Source organism: Limanda limanda, chromosome 1 (genome assembly GCF_963576545.1).
Source record: "Limanda limanda chromosome 1, fLimLim1.1, whole genome shotgun sequence".
NCBI classification, from domain to species: domain Eukaryota; kingdom Metazoa; phylum Chordata; class Actinopteri; order Pleuronectiformes; family Pleuronectidae; genus Limanda; species Limanda limanda.
Window position 1 is genome coordinate 12864458 of NC_083636.1, and position 24583 is coordinate 12889040.

At 45.4% G+C, this 24583-nt stretch overlaps 1 protein-coding gene across 1 annotated transcript in view; it reads left to right on the forward strand.

The window, feature by feature from the left end:
- Nucleotides 1–388: 388 nt before the first annotated feature.
- foxp2 (forkhead box P2) overlaps nt 389–24583 on the forward strand; it is a 60459-nt gene continuing 36264 nt past the window's right edge. The window contains exons 1-2 of the mRNA XM_061074576.1: nt 389–562; nt 19948–20037. Coding sequence (XP_060930559.1) covers nt 389–562; nt 19948–20037 — 264 coding nt within the window. The remainder of the gene's footprint in view (nt 563–19947; nt 20038–24583) is intronic.

The window sequence follows — 24583 nt, forward strand, 5'->3', positions numbered from 1 at the left end:
ATTTTTCTATTTAAAAGAACAGTAATTAGAAAAGTTTCAAGAAACATGAAAGCCAAGAGCTTTGATGTGTCCAATTTTTGTGGATTAAAAACATTTGCTATATTTAGGAACCCCTCCCATTTCTAATAGCACCAGGATGTGCATCTCTTTGTATTGCTTCATTTACACAATGAATGCATAATTGCTCCTCCTGCATCCCCCCCCTCTCTTTCTCCCTTTCCCCCCTCCCTCGTCTTTAAATGCTTTAATTTGCAGAGGGGGGCCGAGGGCTTGATAATGGAAGCGTTAAAAAAAAAAAAAAAAAAAATAGGAGGGAAGAAGGGGGGAAAATTGTAAGAAGGAGAGCCCTAACCGGTGCCTCTTAATCACTTCTAGGTTTTAAATCATGATGATGCAGGAGTCGGCCACAGAGACAATAAGCAACAGTTCAATGAGTCAAAATGGAATGAGCACCCTAAGCAGCAGCCAATTAGAGGCTGGCAGTAGAGATGGGAGATCAAGCGCTGGTGACACGAGCAGCGAAGTAAGCACAGTCGAGCGGCTGCATCTGCAACAACAGCAGGTAAGTTGTGTTTCTCCCCCGTCTCCCGTTCATGCCGGTCTCTCGCTCGCTCTCTCTCTCGCTCTCTCTCTCTCCTCTCACTGTTTCCCCCCATTGCTCGCTCTCACACTCTGCTCTGCTCTCTTCTCAGACAGCGCTGGTTTTTTTTTTCTACATAGGCAGGATAATATATTGTGCTGTATCTCTTTTTTTTTCATTTTTCCCTTATTTGTTTGTGTTGTTTAGCAGAGGAGGAAAAAAGAATTGTTGTTTCTTCTGTATTCGGCTGTTTGTGTTGTGGTGGTAAATATTCTCATTAGTGTGTCGGGAGCTGACAGCACGGCTCGCCTGGAGCTGTTGCCTGCAGTGTGTTGAAAATGTTTTGCAGTGACAGTTAGAAGATTTTTGTTGTGTTTTTTTTTTAGTTGCTTTGGTTCATCATTTTGTATTAAATAGCTTTTGTTGATGCCGTGCAAGGCCGTGTGAGAGAGTTTAAGCGTGTGTCTGAGAGAGAGAGTGTGTGTGTGTGTGTGTGAAGAAGTGTGTGTTTTGGAGCATAGTACGGATGAATTTGGATAGTGTGTGTGCGTGTGTGAGTTTGTGTCATGGCAGTGCTGTATCCACCAGAGGGCCTCCTAATTCGGCTCACACACAGATAGTAAAGCTCCGACCACAGACCCAGCAGCTACAGAGAAACCTCTGACCATTTGCATGCAAACTCTCCATTTCACTTTTTGAAATTCATACAGATTTTTATTTCACCTTAATTTAATAATATAGCTCCCTGCCTGTTTTCTATTTCTATTGATTTCAGGGACTTTTCCCCCCAAATCTCTTTAATCTCTTAAATATATTTTTCATGTTTTATTGTACCGACTCTGCAGTGGGTATCTGGTGGTTGTGTGTGTGTTGGGGGGGGGAGGGGTGGTCGCCGGGGGATAGGAGTTGTGAAAGTCAGTCGCCATGCAGAGTAAAGGAGTCAAGTGTCTCTCGTGTCTTTTCACTGTGAATGATGGCTTTGACAGTTCGCCAAAAGAGCAGTGGGAGACGAGGTCAGAGGGCCGTGCTTCGGGGTGGACGGGTGGGGGGGGGGGGGGGGGGCACAACGCTGCAAGTTTTATAACGATGCGTGTCGTCCTCTTCGGATGGATGGGATATTTCCATGCGAGCGCAAATTTGTGTGTGTGTTTGTGTGTGTGTTTGTGGCCGCAGCTGAAGCCTTGCAGGGGTCAGCTCGGTCAGGGCAACACAATAGATGGCGATATGTTGGTCTCTCTGTGTGTGTGAATGTCCTGCAGGATCGCCCCCACCACCATCACCTCCTCCACCCACCCCCCCTTTACCCCGATTGCCTCCCAGCACCCACCCTTAATCCACACCAGTATGTCCTGCTGGTGGCTGCAGAGGCATCACAGCAGTGTGGCCTCAACCCCCCATTTATCACCACTCTACCACTCTACGCACACACTTAGACACACACACACAGGCGATTGGGGTCGATTCCCTCCCTCTCTCTGCCATCACTCTTTTACGTTTGAAGGTGTAAGGTTTCAAGGGCTGCAGTCCTCTGCAGATAGAAAGAGATTAAGAGCGAGACAGAAAGATACCGTTAAGTGTTGTACCATTGAAACCTCAGAGGCAGCACTGAACAACTTGAGAAAAAAGAAAAGATTAAAAAATAAAATAAATACCTTTCACTGACAAATGAAATAAGATCCAAGTAGTAGATTTATTGATCTTATATAAGATGAAATAACTATTAAAACTGTTAGTCATCTCAAAACAATGAAGATTAAAAAAAAAAAAAAAAAAAGACCATGAGGAGAAAAATGAAGCAAGTGCCTTAGTCAATTCTCTAAGATGGACGTATGGCTGAGAGTAGACCCCCTGGTTGTGGTGGGGGGTGAGTGGATTGGGAGGATGGGGGGTGTGCGGCTGGTATGATAGCGTGCACCTCGTAAAAAAAAAAAAAAAGAGATGGCCTGAACCCTGAGACAGACACATTGAAATGAGCAGTCCAGCTAACAGGTCTCCGGAGGCTTTTTAAAACAGGGGCCCTGTGCTGTTAACTTCACACACACTTCCTGTGGCGTGCGCTCTAACGCTGCATCTCTCTGCGTCGTCCAGGAAAGGAAAGGTTTTTTTCTTCTTCTTTTGAATACATTTGTCAGCACAGTGCGAGTGCGAGTTTTTGCAGTCGCTTGCGTGTTTTTTTCCGAGGAAGCTGATTGTTGTGTTGGCAGGTCCGTGTCTGTGAATGACAGCTCGCATGATACCGTGTGTACATATATGCACACGTCCATCCAATGCTTATTTTTTTTGCACCTGTGTGTGTAGGAGGAAAAAAAAATCCAGTCCACGTCCGCTCTTGAGTGCGTTTTGAAGGAAGGCTGTTGGGTTTAATTTTCCACCCGCATTTGGAATGACATTGAGTGGTCCAGTGGGTATAGACGCTCGAGTCTCTCATCACGCTGCTGGGGGGATGATTAATAATAAGCACTGATGAATTCTCCACTGTCCCTGTGGGTTGTGCCATTACCTAGCTGCTCCAAAATACCACCTGCAGCTATAATTAGAAAAAGCAGCGTCTTAAGGTCTCGTCGCCTTAAATTCGGCCAAAGGCTTTACAGGACACATCAAGGTACACAGGACTCATTTTTTCCCATATTCAAAATATTGATATTTTAATTCTTTACCTTCATCTAAACACATAATAGACTTGTTTTGCACTGATTTCATTGTGAAAGTCACTCACTCCCTTATCCTTGCATCTAACTCATAACCATTATGTCACAATTGAATTTCCAGCCCCTAATTCCTGTCAGGGTTTCAACACCCCCGCTCCCAAGGTTGTCTAAATAGACCTAATTTGATTTGAGATCACAGATTAGATATCCACTGTATCTGATTGCAATTTGCCAGCGACAGATATGTATCAGAGCAAATGATGAATGTTACACAACCCTAATTGCTATGCTAAAACGATCACTATAAAAGCCCCCTGTTAAAAAAAGAGCAAAGAAATATGCTGAGCTTATAGTCTCAATCAGTTTATCATTGACCCAGTCAGTTCTATGTTTTAATACCATATGCTGTACATGGGGGCCATGCATTGATCTTTGGATCCATACCATAATGTCCATAATGAGCCTGTTAGTTGATTACAGTGGTCTGTAGACTTAATCCTGCCAGGGTTATCAGTGGGATTGATGAGCCAATACTCTGGACTACTGCCTCCTCTAAATGGGCTGGCTGCTGTAGGAAGTGTATTGATATTCAGAGCAAGATGGAGGCCGTGGCTTATATGTTGTGGTCGGGTTAGGAGATTTAACCAAAGACCCATTGGTGGCCTGTGGGGACAACCGTCTGTTACTGCAACTCATAGACTGTATATAAAGATAAACGAGGCGTCTCCACTTCCTCCAACTTTCCAGAGAGGAAGCCATCTTTGAGAAAACATTTATTTTGACTTTTTAACTTGGTTCCTGTCCTATCTGTTAACATGGAGGAGGCAGGTTTAATGATATGTATACTGCAGCCAGCCACCAGTTGGCGATCAAGATCCTTTTGGTTAATTTCGTCCATGGCTGACATTTCACAAACAACAAAAAGTTTAGTGGTGGCCTGTTATCTTTTTATGTTGCATTCCTTTGTACTTGTTTGCGAGCACAAATATTGATTTACTCTTACGACTTTTGTTAGCGACTTTAGCAGAAGTGCACGTGTTGGTAAACCAGTCGTATGTGTGTTTTTTGTGTTATTCTGAGGCACATGATGCAGCAGAAATGCAAACCATCCCAACCCCATTTAAATGACTGCAGCAGTTTGACAGGAATTACAATAAGTGCGCCCGGGTGCCATCTTTCTTCTCGGCTACCCCTGTCGCTACACGAGAGCTAGGCAGTGGTCCAACTTGAGAGTGACAGCAATTAACCTGGCTCCCTGGCTGTTTAGCTGGAGGAAATGGAAGGGATGAGGAATCTGACAGCAAGTGATGGGTAATATTTAGGGTTTAGGGGCAAATGAAATTTCCCCCAAAAAATGAAAGTCATTAGGGAGGAAGTTACCCCACAGACAAAGGACAAAATGATTTTGTGTGTGTGTGTGTGTGTGTGTGTGTGTGTGTGTGCATGTGTGTGCACGCTCCTTTGACGGATGCGAGCTCACCTCCCTCTTACAACAACTCAAGCTTGTTGTTTGGCGTCGGTAAATACTCACACCCTCTAAAACACTGACACACACCATCACCTCCCACAAACGAGCCTCAAGCATCTTTTTCTCTCTGCCCTTCACCTGCCTCTCCGTCTTCCTCTCAGTGTCGTCTTTGTCAAACACACACACACACACACACACACACACACACACAGACACACACACACCTAAGATGCAAATCTAGGCTTTGCCCTTGAGCATAATTTTAAGGCCTAATCACCCAGACTGTCCCTTTGGATGGAAAAGGGAAGGAGGGAGGGAGAGGAGGGAGGGAGGGAGAACGGTGTCTCTCATTTGCACCCTTACACAAAGAAGCTCATTAGGTTTATCTTCCAGGCCTGAGATTGCCCCACTCAACTGTGTAAATAAGACACCAGCCCCGGCCTGACGCATCAATCACCTCTCAGGACAGGAGAAAGACCTCTGCTGAAATATGAACGATTTCATAAAGGGGCCTTTTGTTCACCTTCCTCATCATCTGTGCCGAGATAAGGTTTTTTTTCTGCTAAAGGCTGGAGACGCATAAGAGAAGCAGCACGTGCTGTATGTCTTTGTAAAATTATTTCATTGTAAAGATCTCTTCCCACCCCCCAATCCTTGTGTCTGACTTATTTACAATAAAAGCCGTCCCCTCCTTTTATTTCAAACCTGACTTTAGGCAGACAGTCCCTGCAGAATGGAACATACAGGCCTGTGACATATAGGCCTGTAGTTTCCCCCTCCTCGATGACACTAAAGATATAGCGTGTGAATGACAGCACGGCTACTGTTTGCTCACTCTTCCCCAGACAAAACACAGTATTATTCTATTATCTATCTAGACGCCAACCTCTTCTTCCTCCTCCTCTCACTCTGTCTCCCCTCGTTGTTTTTTCTTCCTCTCCCTCCGTCTCATTCTTCAGCTCCTTGAAACCTGGGCTGTCCATCTATGTTTAAGACACATTACATGTGGCCTCCTGGAATTTACAGTGGCGCTCTCCCAGTAACTCCATTTCGTGCCAGGAGTCCCCCGAGAGCCGGCGAAATGTCAAGCTGCAAAGGCTTGAAAGAGAGACGAGGAGAAAGGGGACAGTAAGAGAGGAGGGGGTGAGCGATGGAGGAATTGAGAAGAGAGGATGAGAGAGATACTGAGTGAAATCTGCTAGAAATAAATGCTTATGGGTATTTTATGCTCAAGTGGTCGGGAGCTGTGGACACAGGTAGAAAACAGATCCCCATCTGTGTTTCTGTGTGTACTTGTATATGTGTATGCAGGATATCAAATGCGGAGAGGTCACTTGTTGTGACTCTTTTTGCTCAAAAGAAATCAAATTTATTGAATACACAAATCTGATGTGTACATTAACCCATCCAGACCTAAGGTGCTGAACAGAAACTTTAAATCTAAGGGTTGTTCATAAACCTGACTACCACCGAAACCTGAGGGTTTTCAGAAGAGCTGAATCATGATGCATTTCATCAGTCACGTGTCTATATATATCCCATCCAGTGTAAAAGTATATACACGCACATGTCCCATCTGGCCTTATCGGTGTGTACACTCATGCCTCGCATTCCATCTTAAAGGTATAAACTCACATATGTTTCATCCGGTGTAAATGGGTCAACGTTATGATAATGTGTTCAATACAAGTCAGTTGGTATTCTGCCTACATAAGGCCTTTTCTTTGACCCTTCTGCTTTTCCTCTTTGTGTTGCACATTAGCCCAGTGACAAAGGAAGTGGGCCAGGGTTAACCACCTCAGTGTAAATAGGAGGCAGTCATTCAGTATAGTACAGTCACCGATAGTCCTGCAGTCCTCTAGTCAACCCTAGTGCCGGCTGGGATCAATGGCCACTTCACAACTCATTTCCTTTTACGCCTCCCTAACTGCCCCGCTCCAGCTCTGGGAAAATAAATGGGACTGGATCTATAAGTCCACACACACACACACACATACAAACACACAGCGACTTGCGGACTCTAAAGGACCTGAGCCATCGCTCCGGCTCAATACCCGCCGCGATAATTTATTGGCGAACTGCCGCTTTGGTGAATGGCGTATCATCTTCGGTGGCCTCACAAGCGAAAACAGGCATTCTGTCATTGTTTGTTGCCACTCCCCTGTTGTTGGCTTAAACAGAGTACCAGTCATTAATAAAGCTGGGTGGAGTGTTACTGTCACACACGGGCTGAATACATACATGCAAATGGCTCCTGTTTTGCCCTAATGTGAAGTTGAGGAGGATGGAGGAAACGCGAGTGGTTGGGTGTGTTTTTCGCCGATGCATCCAAGGTAACGCTTTGCTGCCTGCCTTTTCTGCAGATGGTCCCCTCCCCCCCACCGCCACCCGAAAAAAAGCCAAGTAGCTTATAGTCATTTGATAGGCCACGACACCGCTATCCATTTAACAGAGCTTAAAAATCCTACATATGCATATGCCAGGGTGACTTAAGCTGACAACCAAAAGACAGGATTTGCTAGAAGGCAGCTTTGGAGTGTTGTGAATTTAACAAGCATGTCTAGTATTACAGTTCCTCTCCGCTTTAGCCATGAATAGTAACAAATCAGACTCTGAAACGCATGCCCAATGGTTTGTTGTGCACCCCCACCGCCCCTCCTGTAACTAATATTAAAATGACTTCAAATCTGGTTAAGAAGACGACTAGCAGCATCCTTAATGTCGCCGGTGCTCTCGTTCTCTAATGCGCGGCCCAGAATCTCTGCTACACAGATTTCAGGTATCATATTTTCTCTGTCGCGTTTGTTAACACTCCCTGCTTGCTCCGATTACCTTCATCCCCTGACCCGTTTCTCTTTTTTTTTTTATGAATGCATAAATGGCTCTATCCTCCTCCCAAGTTGTTTGTAGTTGCAACGCTATCAGGCTGCAAGGGGAGATGCTCTTTGCGGCGTAGCCTCCAAACACCGTATACATATGTAAGAGAGCCAGTCGGGCTCACAGCCCGTCTCCTCTTCACAGCTTTTCATACAAATGCAGTAAATAAGCTGCGGCCGTGGGGAATTGGAGGCTCCAAACAGACGATACTGACTGACATGTCACTTAGCGCCGGCTTTGGCTCTCTTCACTGCGGGCTTTAGAAGTGAAGCCGCAGGATTTTACAGTGTATCAGTCAAGGTCAGGTCCTCCACTTGCTGTCAAGGTGGACTGACATCTTTTATCACTTACAACTTTCATAATATTAGGTGCTATATTTTTTAATGTGTGCAAATTAGTGAAGTTCAGATACCATTTTCCCCTTCCTGATACTTGGACTTTGTGTATCTGCAAATACCGAGTACCGATCCGATAAATAACAACTTATATAATGTATTTCATCAGCTGGATTGTGATCATTATTGTTTGGCCTAACTCAGGATGAATCCTCTGAAAAACAAATACAGCCTCAGTAGCAATACAGCGCAACTAATGTTTTGGAGCTGGGAAAGAGAAGTGATCTACGGTGGAAAAGAAAAATGTATGTGGGTGAAACTACTTTAATGAAGTGGTATTGGATCTATACATAGATTGAAATACTCGCAGATGCCCTACCCGGCATTTGTGGCAGTTCCGATGCTGGTATCAGTGTCTAATGCAAAGAAAACATAGAGTTTGGCTTGTGAGTCGATTTCTTAATCAAAATCTGCTTAAAAGTCAAGTCCTTTGCGAGGCAGGGCTGAATATTAGTTTTGGGCAGATACAGAAAAGCAGACGTTCTCTCATGTGAGGTTAATGATGGGAGTCAGAGATAGAGGCATGCCTCTCTCCAGCCTATATGCCCCCCCACCCCACCGCTCAGACAGCCTGCCATTCCTCATCAGGACCTAACCGCTGCTTATTTACCCCACACCCGGCGACTTAACTCGCTCGAATTGATCAGCGACAGCAGTGGAAATCTGCTTGTTCCACCCCGATAAAAAAAGACGCCCGCGAGCATATGTAGAACATGCTCTGCGGGCCGGGCGCAGCACTTCAAGCTCGACTAGACACTAAGCTGATATTGGTTTCACGCTTGAGCCCGCGGCGCAGTATCTTCCAATGGAAACCCGGAGATTTGATTGTTTCTGCATATGCATTTATCAGAAGTTTACAAGATAAATATACATTAGGCAGGTGGCCTGACCATGCGTGGTATTATTTCAGTCATGCTGTTCTCCTCTGTCACCTGTTTGGACTTCATCATCCATTTCAGCGTGAACCTGATAATCATAATTTGCTCAAAAACTTCAAATGGTTTTGGTTTTTCTTGATTTTTTTTTCCTGCCCAGAAATTCTGTCGCAGTGAGGAAATACATCTTTGTTGGCAGAAGTTTGAAATGTGTGAGGAGAGAATCCCTCTATAAATCACTGGAACTGCTTGTTTTTCCCCTGCTCAGCCACCGATAGCCAACACAAAGCGCATGGAAAGAGCACAATGACGTAACTCACAAGTTGCCGTCTCGACAATGTGTGTAAAATAACCTCCTTAATTTTGTAATGCCTCCATCGCAGCCCTAAATGATGTGTCATTTATCTTTCATCCAAATTTTCAACTGGAGGGTTTTATTTTTTCAATCTGTAATTGTTCTGTCCTTGTATGGAGTGCTGTGAAGGGAGTGATCATGCTTTTGGCACATTTATCAAAGCCCAAGAAAGAAAAAAAAAATGCGAAAAGGAGGGGCCCTTTTCTCACATAGCCGAACTAAGTGTGCAACAGAGTGATACATTTTCTTGTTAGGAGAAATTACATCCACTAACTTGAGCTACTTTAGCATGAAATTGAAAAAGAAGCATTTCTTGTGAATTTCCATTCTTGATTCAATGAAAGATGTAGATTAGCCCCTCGGAGAGGGCGGCGAATGAGAGTGAAACTAAAGAAGGATGACTCGGCTCGCTTGTTCTCAGAAGCGTGATATAGGATGCTGTTGGGAGAGGCTTTGTTTATGGAGGCACGGTTCAGTAAGGCTGGTTCCAGATTAAAGAAAAATGTTAAAACATCTCTCTCCCTGCCTCTACGTGTGTGTAAGGTAATGTACGTTCACGCATTCCCACACAAACCTTATGGATTTTTGCATTCTTATCACACTCTCTCTCCACTGCGATAGATCTCCTCTCTACCTCTATCTCGCAGTTCGTACGCACACACATTAGCCAACACACAAACATGCAAACACACGTTTTAGTGGTGGTGGTGTTGGTGTGGAACAGCTGATTGATAGATGCAGGGTGTCAGAGTGGAAGCCGGATAACTATATCTTCTCCAGCTCACTTAAAGGTCAAATGCACATCGCTGTAATTGGAATATTCACGAGACAACCACCAAGGTGCACCGCAAGGAGGAAGAAAGAAGGAAGGATGAGGAGGAGAGAAGGAGAAGTGTTACATAAGAGTAAGGAGAGAAAGAGGGGCAGGGAGGTGAATGTGATCCATGGCCCCCTCCATAGGCAGATGGTAGTGGCTATTTATTGAGTTGATCTTTGGGGGAAGTGTGCTAGTCATTGGAAGATATATCACTCTAAATGGAGCGCACCCTCACTGAGGAGACCGGGGGCTAACTGCAAGACCGAGGAGTCACATAAACTTTTATAAACGATGTAATGACCACTAAATGTCTGTCCTGACTTGCTCTAGTAGTGGGAAACAAGTATCAATCAAGTTTCCTCCTCTTACCTGATATAGAAAGTAAGTAAAAGTTAGAAAATGTGCTGTTTACAGCAGTAAATGTTCGTCACATGAGCCTGAAAACCAAGAGATGAGGTCCTCAGGGTGCTCTCTCTCTCTTCACCTCCAGTCACATGAGCAACACTCAGCACTTAACTTCTGCAGCTTTGCAGGAAGAGACAGACTGACACTCCTACTATTGAGCTGCAACAGCAGAGCTCCCAGGACGGAGTCTTATACGCGTGCACTAAAGGGACTCACAGGCTTGGGTTGCTGGAGTCAACACACAGGCGCAGAGCAGTGGGGCTTTTAATTGACGTTGGTCATAACGTCACCTAGTGTTTCAAACCGTCTTGGATCTTGCCACTCCGATGTATGTTTGCTGCTGCTGATGTCGTCATACATAGCCAGACAACCTTGATGACTTAGCTTAGCATTCTAAAGGCATTTTTTGAATTCCAAGGAGAGGCCCTTCAGCCAAAAACACAGGGGTTAAGTTTCACTTGGGTGTCAGTCCCACTCTCTCAAGATTTATTTGAATTCTGGACAGTGTGCGGAAAATCAGGTCTGGACATTTTCCAATTGAGACCTGTTCTCACCCACTGGAAATAAGTTTAGTTTAGAGGAGAGGTGGCGACTGGGTGATGTGTGCTGGCATCCGGATAGAAAGCATCGTCCACACGCTCCCTGTGAATTGTCCTGACAGTGACCTGCTCCATTCATTGCACAGCCTTTGTCTTAGGGAGCTAGACGGGAAGTCTGGTGACTGTCATGTCCAACTCATTCGGAGATTTGCATCCACACACACACTTCCTCTTAGTAATGTCTCTTTAAGTCCAGGATTGCATAATACATAATACATGCATCAAAGCACCACCGCTCTCCAGTCTTCTTCCTAATCATTGTTTTGTGTTCTGTATGCATGCTGCGTGTTACCTACCCAGCATGCAGCAGCTGAGATGGGCCAGCCAGGGCTTACCCAACCTTTTTTATTTGTCCATCTTTGTTTGTGCATGTGTCTTTTTATGTACACAGCACATATGCACACGTTTGTGTCAGCACATTGATCGTTTCAGCAGCATCTATTGATATTGGCATTCCGCGCAAAACAAGACGGCTCCGCGGCAGCTGCTTGCTCTCTGGTGCCACAGTCAGTTTACTAGTCGCCCCTGGTCATGTTTTCTGGAGTGGGAGCCTCTTAATAGGCCTTGTCAACAAAGACAGACACGAGTGCTGTGAAAAACAACTTCATTCTCTCTGATCTACTGACAAGAAGGATGAGAAAAACCCCACTTCGCACTAAAATACAGCTGTTCCCCGAATATATGTATAATTTATATGTATAATTTATATACATATAATATCATACAGACAGCTGTAACTACTATAGGCTCTGTAAATTGAGGTCAAAACATCTTCATTGCACCCTTGGTGGCTGGCGTCAGTATAGCTCACAAATCAAGCCTCCTCTATGCTAACAGATGGGATTTTGAAACTAAAAAGTCAAACTACACATCAAATAAGTATTTTGTAAAGATGAAGTAGGTTTGGTTTCAGTTTGTTATTTGAGGCTATCGCGACATCAGGATTGAGAGCTGAGACTGATCCCCGATTGGTCAAGTGCATGTATCGTAGGGACTTCAAATCGCTCTCCTTATAAGCAACTAGGTCAAAGCGATTGATTTCTTTTCCCAATCCCTCAATTCCAGTTTTTCCCCTGGCCTCCTTTTCCAAATGAACCACGTCTGGCTTGAACGCAACATTTCCTATTGGGTATTCATCCAGCTGTTTGACCTCCACTCGTCTGGAACTGTGAAAAGGAGAGGGATCATAATCACCTGAAGAGGAAATCAAGCGCTTCAGGAGAGAGAAAGTGTGTAACGCTGAGAGAATGTGTCTGTTTGTGTTTTTCTTTTTCCTTTTTTCCTCGTGGATGGCTGCAAATCTGCACAGTTCAGCACTCGTGGCTCAGGCCAGCTTTGCTTTTGCTCGGAGACCACTTGACCTCTCTAAGATGCACACACACACACACACACACACACACACACACACACACGCACTGTCTGCCTTGAACACACACGCACCTCTCTCTCCTCCCACCCCCACACACGCCTTGGACGAACTCTTCCCGTTCCGTCTCTATTTTCCCTCCTCTCTGTCTCTTTGTGATAGTATATTGTGGAGCTCTCGCCGTCGCCGGGCTCTAAAGGACTTCCCTAAGAGCAGCAGTAGATAAAAAAAAAGCGTTGCTGAATGGGCCTGCTGTCACCTTATCTAAACGCAGCAATGCAGCACAGGTCATAGTAGACTTGCTAAAGCCACCAGCGGAGACAGAGCAAAGGAAGCAGGTGCATTGTCGGGGTAAATTGGATTCCATAAGTAATGAAGCATGGAAAGAGATGCTCCGAGACAATGGACAGAAGAACGTCTGAAGAACAGAAGCAGTGAAGACATCTGGATTTGAGTTTAGCCAATTTTATGCTCCAACTTTCAGACCTGATAAAAATGTATATATATATATATTTATATATTTATTTTTGTTTCAGGAAGACAGAGCGCTCTTGTTTTAAATTTCATTTCACGTTACTCACGTTTATTCTCCCGTGCTCAAACAGATATATCATTGTGTTTGCACAGAGCAGCAGCAGGAGGTCGGGATGTGAGTGAATGTTTGCGACGGCAGGACACGCTCGCTGTTATTGCTGGCGTGCGGCCTCCCGGCGTCTCTGCAGACACACACATATTAGCTCACACATATATATATATAAATATACATGTATGCCCCCTTCAACTCTCCCTCACAGACATAAACACACTCGCTTTATGTGCGATGGGCAAAACAGACCTGTGTTTCGTTAAAAAAACAAGTGAGAGGTTACACAATACAGCCAGGCGCCCCTCCTATACGCCCCTCCGCTCATCCCTCTCTTTCCTTCCTGGGGTAGCAGCGAGCAAATTCATCTTGTCAATCCTCCCGGGAGGGTGTAGCTATGCAGCTCTGTTTACTGTGGCAGAAAGTTAATATAAATTTTCATCAGTGGGGGAAGTTTACACATATGATTCTATTTGTCCTTCATTATTAGCACCTGAGTCTGGGGCTGGGTCGGCATAATTGTCTACAGACACAGGCCAAATAGATGCAAGGGAAAGGCAAATAAGCACAGCCCAAAAATAATTTGATGCTTGTGTGTTACAATCCTCCACCCTAGGAATTTTTAATCTAGAGAATCAATAAACAAGGAGTGGGAGACGTGTTTGTGTGCGTCCATGTGTGTGTGTGTGTGTGTGTGTGTGTGTGCGTCCATGAGTGTGTGTGTGTGTGTGTGTTAGGAAAGATCAGGGTAAGAAATGAATAATGTGATTTGAGCGTGTGGAGAGAGGGAGGGAGAATGAAGAAAGGTGAGAGAGAAAGAGTTGAGTTGAATTCAAAGGAGTTGAAGAGAGTAAGCGCTCAATATGTAGGGTTTAGGGAAGAATAAAAGAGGGCGAGACAACAAATGAAGACAAGACAAAGTGTATTCTCGTGCTCGGATTCAGACGGAGGAAGCTGAAGTAGCTGAAAACTCCGACGCGGAGATAGCGGAGTGGGACACAGGAGCCCATTGTTCTCCTGGATAGTTTTACCTCCGTTCCTGAGGTCCAAGCAGATTCTCCACGGACCTTCCCCCTCCTCCTCCTCCCTTTTCTTTCTCCCCCCTCCCTTGTTCGCTGCAGACTGTTGATTTATTGAGTCATACATTCAAATGCTCATTACTCCTACATACTTTCCAAATTCTTCTCTTCCTCCCTCTTTTCTTTCTCCTTGGTTTCTCGCCAGTTTTGCATGAAAGCACCATGTGAGAAGGTTTCTGTTGGGACTTTGTCAGATTTTGGTTTCCTGCTCGCCACCATCCCATTGATTATTGGAGCCAGATGATCCTCGGTCAAATAGGGAGGGAGCCCAACGGCAACTACCTTTTTGGATGATTTTAGATTTTCTTAAGCACTTGTCAGTTAACCCATTAAGACCTAAGGTTCTGAATAAAACTCTAAAACCTCAGTATTGTTTGAAAACAACCACCTTAAACCTGAGGGGTTATCTGAGCGGCTGACAGAATCGCCAAAGTTTACATGAACTTTAATTTCTAAGCCTCTGAAGCAGATGGAGACCATGAAATTTAAAAATATTGACGACTTAAACATTTGGCTTTCGTTGTAAATTATTACGGTCACACAAATGGCTTTTAAGGTGTATACACGTTAAAGTTGCATCTGGTCCAAATGGGAAAGCATGGACACAGATATGCTCTGAGTTGCAACCTTTTGTTTTCCTTAGATGTTCTTTCATAGTGCAACTAATGGTTCAAATTAGCTTCAACTTTCAGAAGAATCTGTCACATTTCTTTAAAAACAAGTTATCCAGTTTTGTCACGTTTCAAAAAGGCCTTCTGGTCAGTTTGAGCCATTTCTTTTTTTTGCATTCCTGCATCTCCGCCATCTCCTCCTCTGCGTCTGCAACTGCAGTCAAGGAGTCATTATTTTTTATTCCCCTTTTTCAAGTACTCAACCATGCAAAGGTGACTGGATCCACATGTGCATTATGCTTTGTGGAGGCAATATGGGATCTGAATCTACAGCCGTTATTGAGGCACCAGCTCTGACCTTTATGAAAGGATGGGAGTCTTTCTACTCCCGTGGCTGCGTCACTTCAGTTGAATGGATCAAGCATTGGCCTGATCTCAAAACAGTCATAGTGCCGGCATTCATTTTCCAGCGAGTGTTTGAAGAACCCATCAGGGATCTTCTAGAATTATGGCATACATTTATTTTCCATGCACCACATCTTTGTTGTTTGTTGCTCCCACCTGTACTGCAGGAATCAGTGTTACTCTTCACAGTCGGTGGCACCTGTGTAAGCATGAAGGACTCGCACCTGTCCTCATCACCGACAGTTCCTGAATCTGTTGACATCTTTGGCTTCTCTCTGTCGTCCTCAGATATTTTTGCATTCTTCCAGTTTCTTGTCCGTCGCATGTTGGACACGTCCACAACACTGAACATTTTCCTGCTGTATTTCACATGGGCTCACTCCCATATTTCCCCCGACATTTTACTAGTGGGACTTGCTTGTCTTAAAGCAGCTTTTTTACAACCCGAGCAATGACGTGGGATCACTTTTCTCAGAATTTATAGATCACACACGTTCTCTGTGATCCCTTCAGTTCTTTCTCTTTAGGGTCTGTTACAATATATTCCAGAATAAATTCACTTGTTTTCACAAACTCACAAACACCTCTTTTGCATTCACACATTGTATGGGACATGTTATCCCCACCCTCTATCTTCTCATTTGTCTATCCTCTCCAGTCAACCCTTCCAAATCCGTAGCCATCCATCCATCTGCCCCGAATCCACTTATATAAGAAGATAAGGTGTAAATATTTTGGTGTGGAGTGTCGGCGTATATCTCCCCCCCGCAGCCTCCGTCCAATCAGCCATGTTTGTTGGTTCAGCTTAAACTGTTTGTGCCTTGTTTTCCGTAGCATTCAGGACCCCACCCCCCACCCCCACCCCCAAGCTTGTGAAAGTGTCACACTTTCCCTTTTTCTTGCCTCTTTTGTTTTGTTTTTGTGTTTTCTGGAAGCAAAGATAGATAAGCCTGGTGCAGTGTGTGCCGGGCGGCTTATTTCACACCTGTGTCATCATCGTCCAACATCCGCTATATCCCCCTAATAACGACAAAACTCCCGATGTGACCCGCGCCACCAAGTGATCAGCACTGTCCAAACACGCTGTCACACTCCCCTCAGATGTGTCCAATTCCAATGTCGTGGCTGCACAACGCGCAGTCTCCAGGTGGATTTGAAAGAGCAACATTCTTAGCGGATGGTTTATTTCCTTTCCATCACCCCGCCTCCGCCGAGCACAAAATAAGCAATCTGGAGATTTGTAATGGTTTGGCCCGGTATTGCAGGGCCCCCGCTAATGTATTTCATGCTTGTTTAAGATCTTTGCATGCTCCTTACAAAGGTGCATTGTGATGTGTGTTCCTTATTACCCTGTTTTGTATGGACTCCAAACACTGGGACATGGGAGAGTGGAGAATAGAGGGATGAATGGAAGGCTGGTGTTCCTTTTTTTCACCCTCCTCTCCTCCGTCAGTCTCTTCTCGCCCTCTCTCCCCCTCTCTCTCCGGTGATGTCTGCATGCCTATTAATGTAGCAGAGGAATGCCTGTGTAAACATTCTTGTTTCTTAGTCCGTTTCGCATAATAGTCGCCCGTATCGCCTTTCTCCTGACCTCACTATCTGAAACCAATTACACCAGATCCATTTGGGCTGAATCTTATTTTCATAAGGATCCCCGTGTCGCGGTCTCGGTCGCTCTGTGTGTTATTTTCCCCGTCTTATTTTCTTCTTCCTTTCCAACCTCGGTGATGGATATCAACATCAAATATGCCTCTGAGTGCCTTGTTATTTATATAGCGGGCCTGGCTCTTTTTTCCTCTTCTCCTCTCTCTCTCCCCCTCGCTCTCTTTCTCTCTGTCTGGCCGGCTCCCTCATTCCAAAGAATGTGTCACATCGGGCTGTTTATACAATGTGTGCATTAATAGACCAGGGGATGTCATTTTTCCGTGCATAGCAACCCAGGTTAAACAGACGGCGCTTCTGCACTCGCTCTGTGTTTTTGTCCGCCGCCGCAGCAGCAGCAGCTCTCCAGCAAAACTTTTGATGACTTTTCTTGGCATTCGGCGCTTTTCCGCGCTTTGAGGTGGGCTCCGGCTCGCCATCGACGTGGAGTGGGAAGTGGGCGGCACAAATTGGCGCTTTTCACTGTAATGGCTGAATACTCAGAGCAGGGGAAAGTGAGGGGGGGGACGGGACTTTGTGTCTGTTTTCTCTCAGAAAAATGGCTAACCCCACTTTCGCAGGAGAGGTGACAGACAGTGTGAGGCTTGACAAACCGCTCGGGGAAAGTTTGGCCGCTGTTAATAAGGTCTGTTATGTTTGGAGAAGCACTTCTTCTTTTGCAGTCTGGGAAGACTAGTTGCCGTTTTGCATCCCCTCTCATACCTGCACCTCCTGCCATGTTTACCCAGCAGCGAGCGCAGCTACAAACATCCCTCTCTTTACACTCCTGACTGTGCATAATACACCCGGCATCTCTTTTGACTTTGGGTACAACGCGGAGAGTCATTATTGATTCACACACGAATAAACATTTCCTCCAGACGGCTACCTCAGGCTCGCTCTCATCAAGCAGCCTCCCCTCTAACTACAGTGTGCGGGACTCAATAAGCCTTATAATTACTTTGATTCACCAATCACGGCGAGATTAATTAGGCCGCGCTTTAATTACTGACTTGATTGGCTGCATTTCGAGGAATTTGTTTTGTCTTTTGTGTTCGGTTCAAGTAAGCCGTGTTTGATTTCCCGTCTTGGAGAAGAAGGCCAGCGCGTCACGTGCACGCCTGTGTGTGTGTGTGTGTGTGTGTGTGTGTGTGTGTGTGTGTGTGTGTGTGTGTGTGTGTGTGTGTGTGTGTGTGTGTGTGTGTGTGTGTGTGTGTGTGTGTGTGTGTGTGTGTGTGTGTGTGTGTGTGTGTGTGTGTGTGTGTGTGTGTGTGTGTGTGTGTGTGTGTGTGTGTGTGTGTGTGTGTGTGCTTGGCTGCTGCAGGTGCTACAAGCTACTTTTTTTGTATGTGTGTGTGGTTGTGTGTGTGCTGATTAAAGACTCAGATTACAGATGTCACACTACACACACACACACACATATAAAAAGCGGTGGCGACTAGGCTCTTACCAAGGAGACAGATCAATGCAGTTAGGACCCAGTGCCAGTGTAATGTTTGTTTGCTCGAGTTCAGAAAGTCTGGCTCCTCCTGAGCAGCCAGACAGACGGATCCACCACCTCTCCATGCACCCCCCCCCCCCAGCTCTGTCTTTTCATAATTGATCAGGGGGGTGGCTACGTTCCCCGAGGGGTTAAGACGTGGCAACTTTTTTTTATCCCTCTCCCCTCCTCTCGTGCTCTCTCTCATTTTTTTTTTCAGCGCCTCCCCTCTGTCTCTCCCGTCTTCTCCCCCCTGTTTGCTCAGGATCTCAATGTGCTAGTTCAAACATTGTTCCCACCAGCTGGCAAGAGCCGCGCCATATGCACGCCCCGTCAAGGCAGCTGTTGTCATGGATACTGGCAAGCACCAGGGAAAAAAAATAAAAAATGAGCACCCCTGATTCCTGAGGAAGTGTCACTCTCCGTCGCTCATTGCTTATCCTCCTACTCGTCCTCTTCTTTTTTCCTCAAATAAAGGAAACACCTGTGAAGTTGTTGTGTTGTGTTGTGTGCCTGTGTGTGTGTGTGTGTGTGTGTGTGCATACATGTTTCCCCCCCCTCTCTTCTCCCACTTGATGCTCGTGGGCCTAAAGAATACACGATATACGACTGTGCAGCAGCAGTTGTAGCAGCTGTGCACAATGTTCCTTCTCGAGCAGACGTCTTTTATCCGCGCGCTCTTGAAGAACGGGGAGTGAAGCTGCTCGCCCAGCTGCCGCCGTACCTGTGAAGCTGCAGCTCCACGCGTCACACACGCGCTCGCTACACGCAGCTGGGCGGGAGGACATCTGTATCCCATCAAACCCCAGAGATATGAATGACTCCGCATCCTCAGCTGCTCCGATTCTGATCAAGCCGACATATGGCAACACGTCTTTTTTACAAATTTGACTAATTCTTCTATGTGTAAACAGCTATGAACTAATTGCATTATAAAGGGGAAGATCCCTTTCTTCCTCCATCTCTCCACCAACCCATCTCTCTGTATCCAGCACCCATCCCCTGCTCATAAGCACCCTTAATGCACAGTGCAGAAACCTGGGCTGCTAGTTAATTCACTCTAAATGTAATCTGATGTTGATTTTGTCAACTTTAATTACAGCTCCCAGAGACACTTCACATGGCGCTGCCTCTACTTCAAATTGATATTATGAATATGCAAATGTGGCAGTAATTTGCAGAGAGAAGTGGGTATTTCAGTTGAGCACACACTAGACAGGTCAATTCCACTGACGCTGTGGATCTCTCTTCTTTTTTTTTTCTTCTTCTACAGCTCAGCACCTCCTCCACCCTCTTCTTCTGCGGTGCTTTAAACAAACTATTCATTCTCGATCGCAGCTCTGTGAATTGTTGCTAGACCGTGGTGCTGTTAGCAGCATCTGGACGTGTTCTAGACGTGGTTTTCATGGCCTGTCCACACTGATGTGGCGTCTTTGAAAAGGGAACTTCCTCCTTAGCGCTTTAGCCTCGCAAATGGCGAGATTAGCGAAAAGCCTTCAAAAGTGCACATTGGCAAAAGCTCTGGTGTCTGAGTATCTGTGTGAACTTGTAAAAGGGAGTGTGTTTGAGACGATTACGCCACAGTTTTCTTGGAGCATGGCTACTGTTACTTTGTGTCATGGGAATCTGCCAGAAAGATGACAATTAAAATTTTCATTATCTCTTCTGTCAGTTTCAGGAAATCGGATATATGTTTTTTTTCAGTGCCTCTTCTCCTCGTTTTTTCACACTGTCCTTTCTGTTTTGTGTTCTCTCCTTCCCAGGCCCTACAAGCAGCGAGGCAATTACTCTTGCAGCAGCCAGGCAGTGGCCTGAAATCTCCAAAGAGCCAGGACAAGCAGCGTCCACTGCAGGTAAAGCAGCTCCCCGCCTAATCTCTTAAGTCCATCCATAATACATGCTCCCCGCGAAAAGAAGATTTCCTCTGCTCCACAAGTGTGTTTGATTTGCCAACGCAATCCGCGACCTGTCATTGGAATCCTAAAGCCAGACGAGCCGGTCCCCAGGAAGCTAAGTGTCACCGAGACGCGAGAAAAGACACAACAGATCTCTGAGTGCAGAGTTCTCTCCACGAGCCGTCTTCCTATTGTCAAGAATACATGTCATAGTCTGTTTGTATCGTCCACCAGACTATACAATAATTACAACTTCAAGAATATCGAAGCTATTGAGTCGGACGACAAAATGGAGGACCCTTTTGATCCACACGCTTCTCTAACTAGATCCATTGTGGCGTTGACACGAAATATCCAGAGGTTAGAAATTATTTGAAAAGACTTGTCAGCCCGACGACGGCTAATTTTAACTGCCTGTCAATTCCACTCTTCAACACTAATTTGCCTTATTGATTCGTCCAGCTGTCTATTTCTGTTGTCAGTGGTTTGGAAAAGGTCACACTTGTACACATATGCACACACACACACACACACACACACACACACACACATATAGATACGAGTTGCACGCTGACTACACACTCGCACATCAACACGTTTCTTCGCGGTGTCAAGACATTTTTTTCACACCATCGAGTCTCTTGGTTCCGTCAACAAGACAGTTAGTTTTTTTTGACATCTGCTCCGTGTTTTTCTATTATTAGTATTCTTTTATTATTCAATTCATTTTTTTAGCCATTTGAAATTGAAGTGTGGGAGTCTGTGCCCTCCACTCGGCTAATAAGTAATATCAGGGAGCAATGGTTCACCTCATTAGAAGCGCGTTTCAATAATGACGGGGAAATTGGCATTAACCTCACCCGTTGATATTTTCACAGTCTTAACAATGTCGACGCCTTCAATTGGAGTCACACCCCTGTGTACCTAATTACGTACAGGGGAGGAGATAAGGTTAGCAAAGCCTCGCCGTGCTTTTTCCTTTTTCTTGCGTTTAAATAATTCAACCTCATCAAGAGCTTTATTATTATCGTTATATTCACACATGACGGCATTGGGATTATTGAGGCGTTGTTTGTTTATTTGAGTGGAAATTAATTATTGAGCTGCTGGAGGGGGAGAAAAGTTTTCTTATTGTGCTTCCTCTGTTTGAGGCTCTGTCATGCCAAAGTGAAAACACTCAAACAAACGGGATCCTGATCTACAAATGCCTCCATAGTTGCCAAATACAATACATACATGGCAGGAGGAACAATATTGGATGAGAGCGGCGTTGGGCGCATGATAACCGTCAGCCGGCGTCCAGGCCCCATGCCTCTAATAACACTAGCACATGGTAAATATTGAATATTTACACTTGCTTACTCCGTCCTTGGCTCGCGATATGAATCGGTATAAAACCGGGAGGGCCTCGCCGATCGGCTCCCTACTAATCCAGCTGTTGATCCAGCCTTTATTAACACCCATTATAACATCCTCACCTTTCTGTTCCAAAGAAGTTGCCATCGCAGGCCGAGGCGCCACCGAGTCTCCCAGTGAGCACAAGCAGGGCCTGCTGGATCCTTTCTGCACTGGGACTCAATCCACTCATTTCCACTGACATTTTAGCTGTAATATTTCATTGTGCAAATATCAATATAAAGCAGTGGGAACTCTCACTTGATTTAAAACCCCTTATTATTATTGTGCTATTCCACATTTGTGTCAGCACTATATTTTTTTCGACTGTTATTCCCGTCTGTGGGGAGTTTATCCAATAAAGCCGCATTATTTACCTGGATTATGAGGCCACAATGGATGCTGTACCGCAATATTTTATTAACTTTGTGGCTTGATAAGCGTCAATGGCAATCACGCTACCATTTTTCCACTGGAGGAATCACGCGCATTGATCCCCTTGTATGATTAGCGCCGTAGAGAGTGGGGGGAAAAGGATTAATATTACCATGACATCCTGCTTATGGCAGAGATGCTCATAAATCCTCTGCCACTCCGGATTTTTTTCCACTTCTCCTCTTGTTCTCCAGTCTTCGGTGTTTAAGAGCAGGAAATGATCCATAGATCATGGCATGTAAATTATTTACTACACAAGCATCTAAGTGCCCCAGCTCGCAGTTTTAATTACACGTATTAGCGGCTAAAGGCTCTCGCTTGACTAATTCTATCCGCTCGCTCATCGGCGCTTCTCAGGAGCTGATGAAGCGCAGGCAGGCGGTGGCATCCACATGCGTACACACACACACACACAAGTAAAAGGAGAAAAACAGTCCCACAAACACACATACAAACACACGCACAGGCAGCTTCTCCACATTTGCGTAATGTGACAGGTCTATTATTACACAGTAAGCCCACGGGAGCACTCAATAAACACCTATTTCTCCCTGTAAATCCCCCTGCCTCCGCCATGCTGCTTACACGGCTCTCCCAAGGCACACAACACCCTCTCGTCTCCGTTCCATTCTCCCCCAGCTCTCCTCCTCTCTGTGGCAATATCCCCCCTCTGAAAGGCATTTATACACTGACATTTGGAATACAAATAAAGAAACGCGGACAAGGAGAGGCGGAGAGGATTACAGAGGCCTATGAATTTGACAGTTGTTTCGCTCGCTCGCACAGACACACACACACACACTCACACACACACATGCATAATTCGTCTACACACAAACACCAGCACTTAAAGTTCTTGCATGGCCAGAAGTGACTTTGTGGAAGTTGTTTTTCTCAGTGGCACTATTGATCATTATCGGTAAGGAACAGGGCAGAGCTGGACCTCAAGCAGCTTAACAAATCAGAAGCTGAAGTCCTGACATTTTCCTGAAATTATCCAGAAAGGATGTGTGCAAGGACACAAACATCAGAGTCAGTTGCTCTGGATATTTAGCCGAACTTTTCCTGCCTGCGCTATTCCGGGAAATATCCGAGTGAGCCCACGTGAGAATACAGAAAGGAAATCCGCGATGGATGCAAAACTGGAAGAATTCAAATATCTCAGGATGAAAAAGAGGTGCCACATATAGAGAAGATCCCAAAGCAGCAAGATTCAAGAGCTTCCGGCGATAAAAACTAATACAGTCGTCCATGTGCTGTAAACAAATCATATGTCAACTCCAGGAAATGTCCAGACCCAATTTTCTGTTCATTTCCATGAAAACAAACTGCAGAAGACGTTAAGATTTACACGAGGCAAACACACCCGACTACGTTAGGACGTCTCCTCCTCCGAACGTGACCCAGCGACCACCTCTATATGTCAGGTTCCACATATAAAACGTCTGGATTGACCCTGTGACCCAGCCTCGTGAGGGCCTGACAGTCTGAAGCTGCTCCCTGAACCTCCCTCCCTACATTTATGTCCGATTCTCCGCGTACAAAACTCGAGAGCTTACCTCTAGTGAGCGTTTCCATCGCCGCTTTGCCCCTTTCGCACTATCAAGCTTCTTCTTTTTACAAGATTAATAACCTCAATCCCATCTGCGCGACACTCTTCTCTTAAGCATGAATGGAAATATTTAAGGTTTTATGGCTGGGAGGAGACTTAGTCATGTTTCGTGCAAATTCTCCAGCTTCCTCAAGCCCAGGCCAGTCACATCATCGGCCGTGGGCACTGGGCCATCCTAGGAAGTGTTGCACTTTTCTAAAGGTCAGGCCCACGCGTCTCACCACTGAGCCAATATTATCTCGATGGCAGCTCTCATCTGCTTATTGGCTCTCATCCGGAACACAGATGCAGGGAAAAGGGCTGCGTCGCCAGGCTTGAGTCTAGCTTAGCCGGCTCCGGCGTGCGTGGCTAAAGGAAGGTAGCTCACATTTACATTTATGAATATATCTTTCCGCTGCATCCCCTCTGGTTGGATCTGAAAATAGAGTAAAAAAAAAAAAAAATGATCACAGCGAAGGAGGGGTGGGGTGGGGGGGGGTATTATGTTATTCATGAGGAAAACTTCTGTTGACTCTGAGAGAGAAAACGAAAAAAGAAGAGGAAGAAAAAAAAGCGTCAGCACATTTTAAGTCAAACACCCTTGGTTACTGCTTTTGTAACCAGAAAACAAGATTTTTTTTTCTCCTCCCCCCATCTCCCTCCCTCTCTACCTCTCCCTCTCTCTTTTTTTCCCCCCGCTGCATTTACAACACCTACAGGACAAGATTGCTAAATTTCGAGGACAGAGCAGGTTCATCATTGTGATGCAAAAGAAGTTGAAATGCAACCCCAAGGCGATGTAGCTGAGTTTGGGGAGGGGGGATCAAGAGAAAGTGAGCGGGAGGGAGGGAGGGATAAGGAAAGAAGAAGAAGAGGAAGGGGGGGAAAAAAGTAGCTCAGACCTTTGATGTAGCAGCAACAAATTTACCTTGTGACAGAAGATACATGGGAGCAATAAACGAGTTATACCAGCCCTTACACATGCAATCTGATGATTCTGGCCAGGGTGTTAATTGGATCCTAACTGGCAGATCTGATACGCCCGGGCCCCGGTGGTGAGGGAGTGCGAGGGGGGGGGCTTTT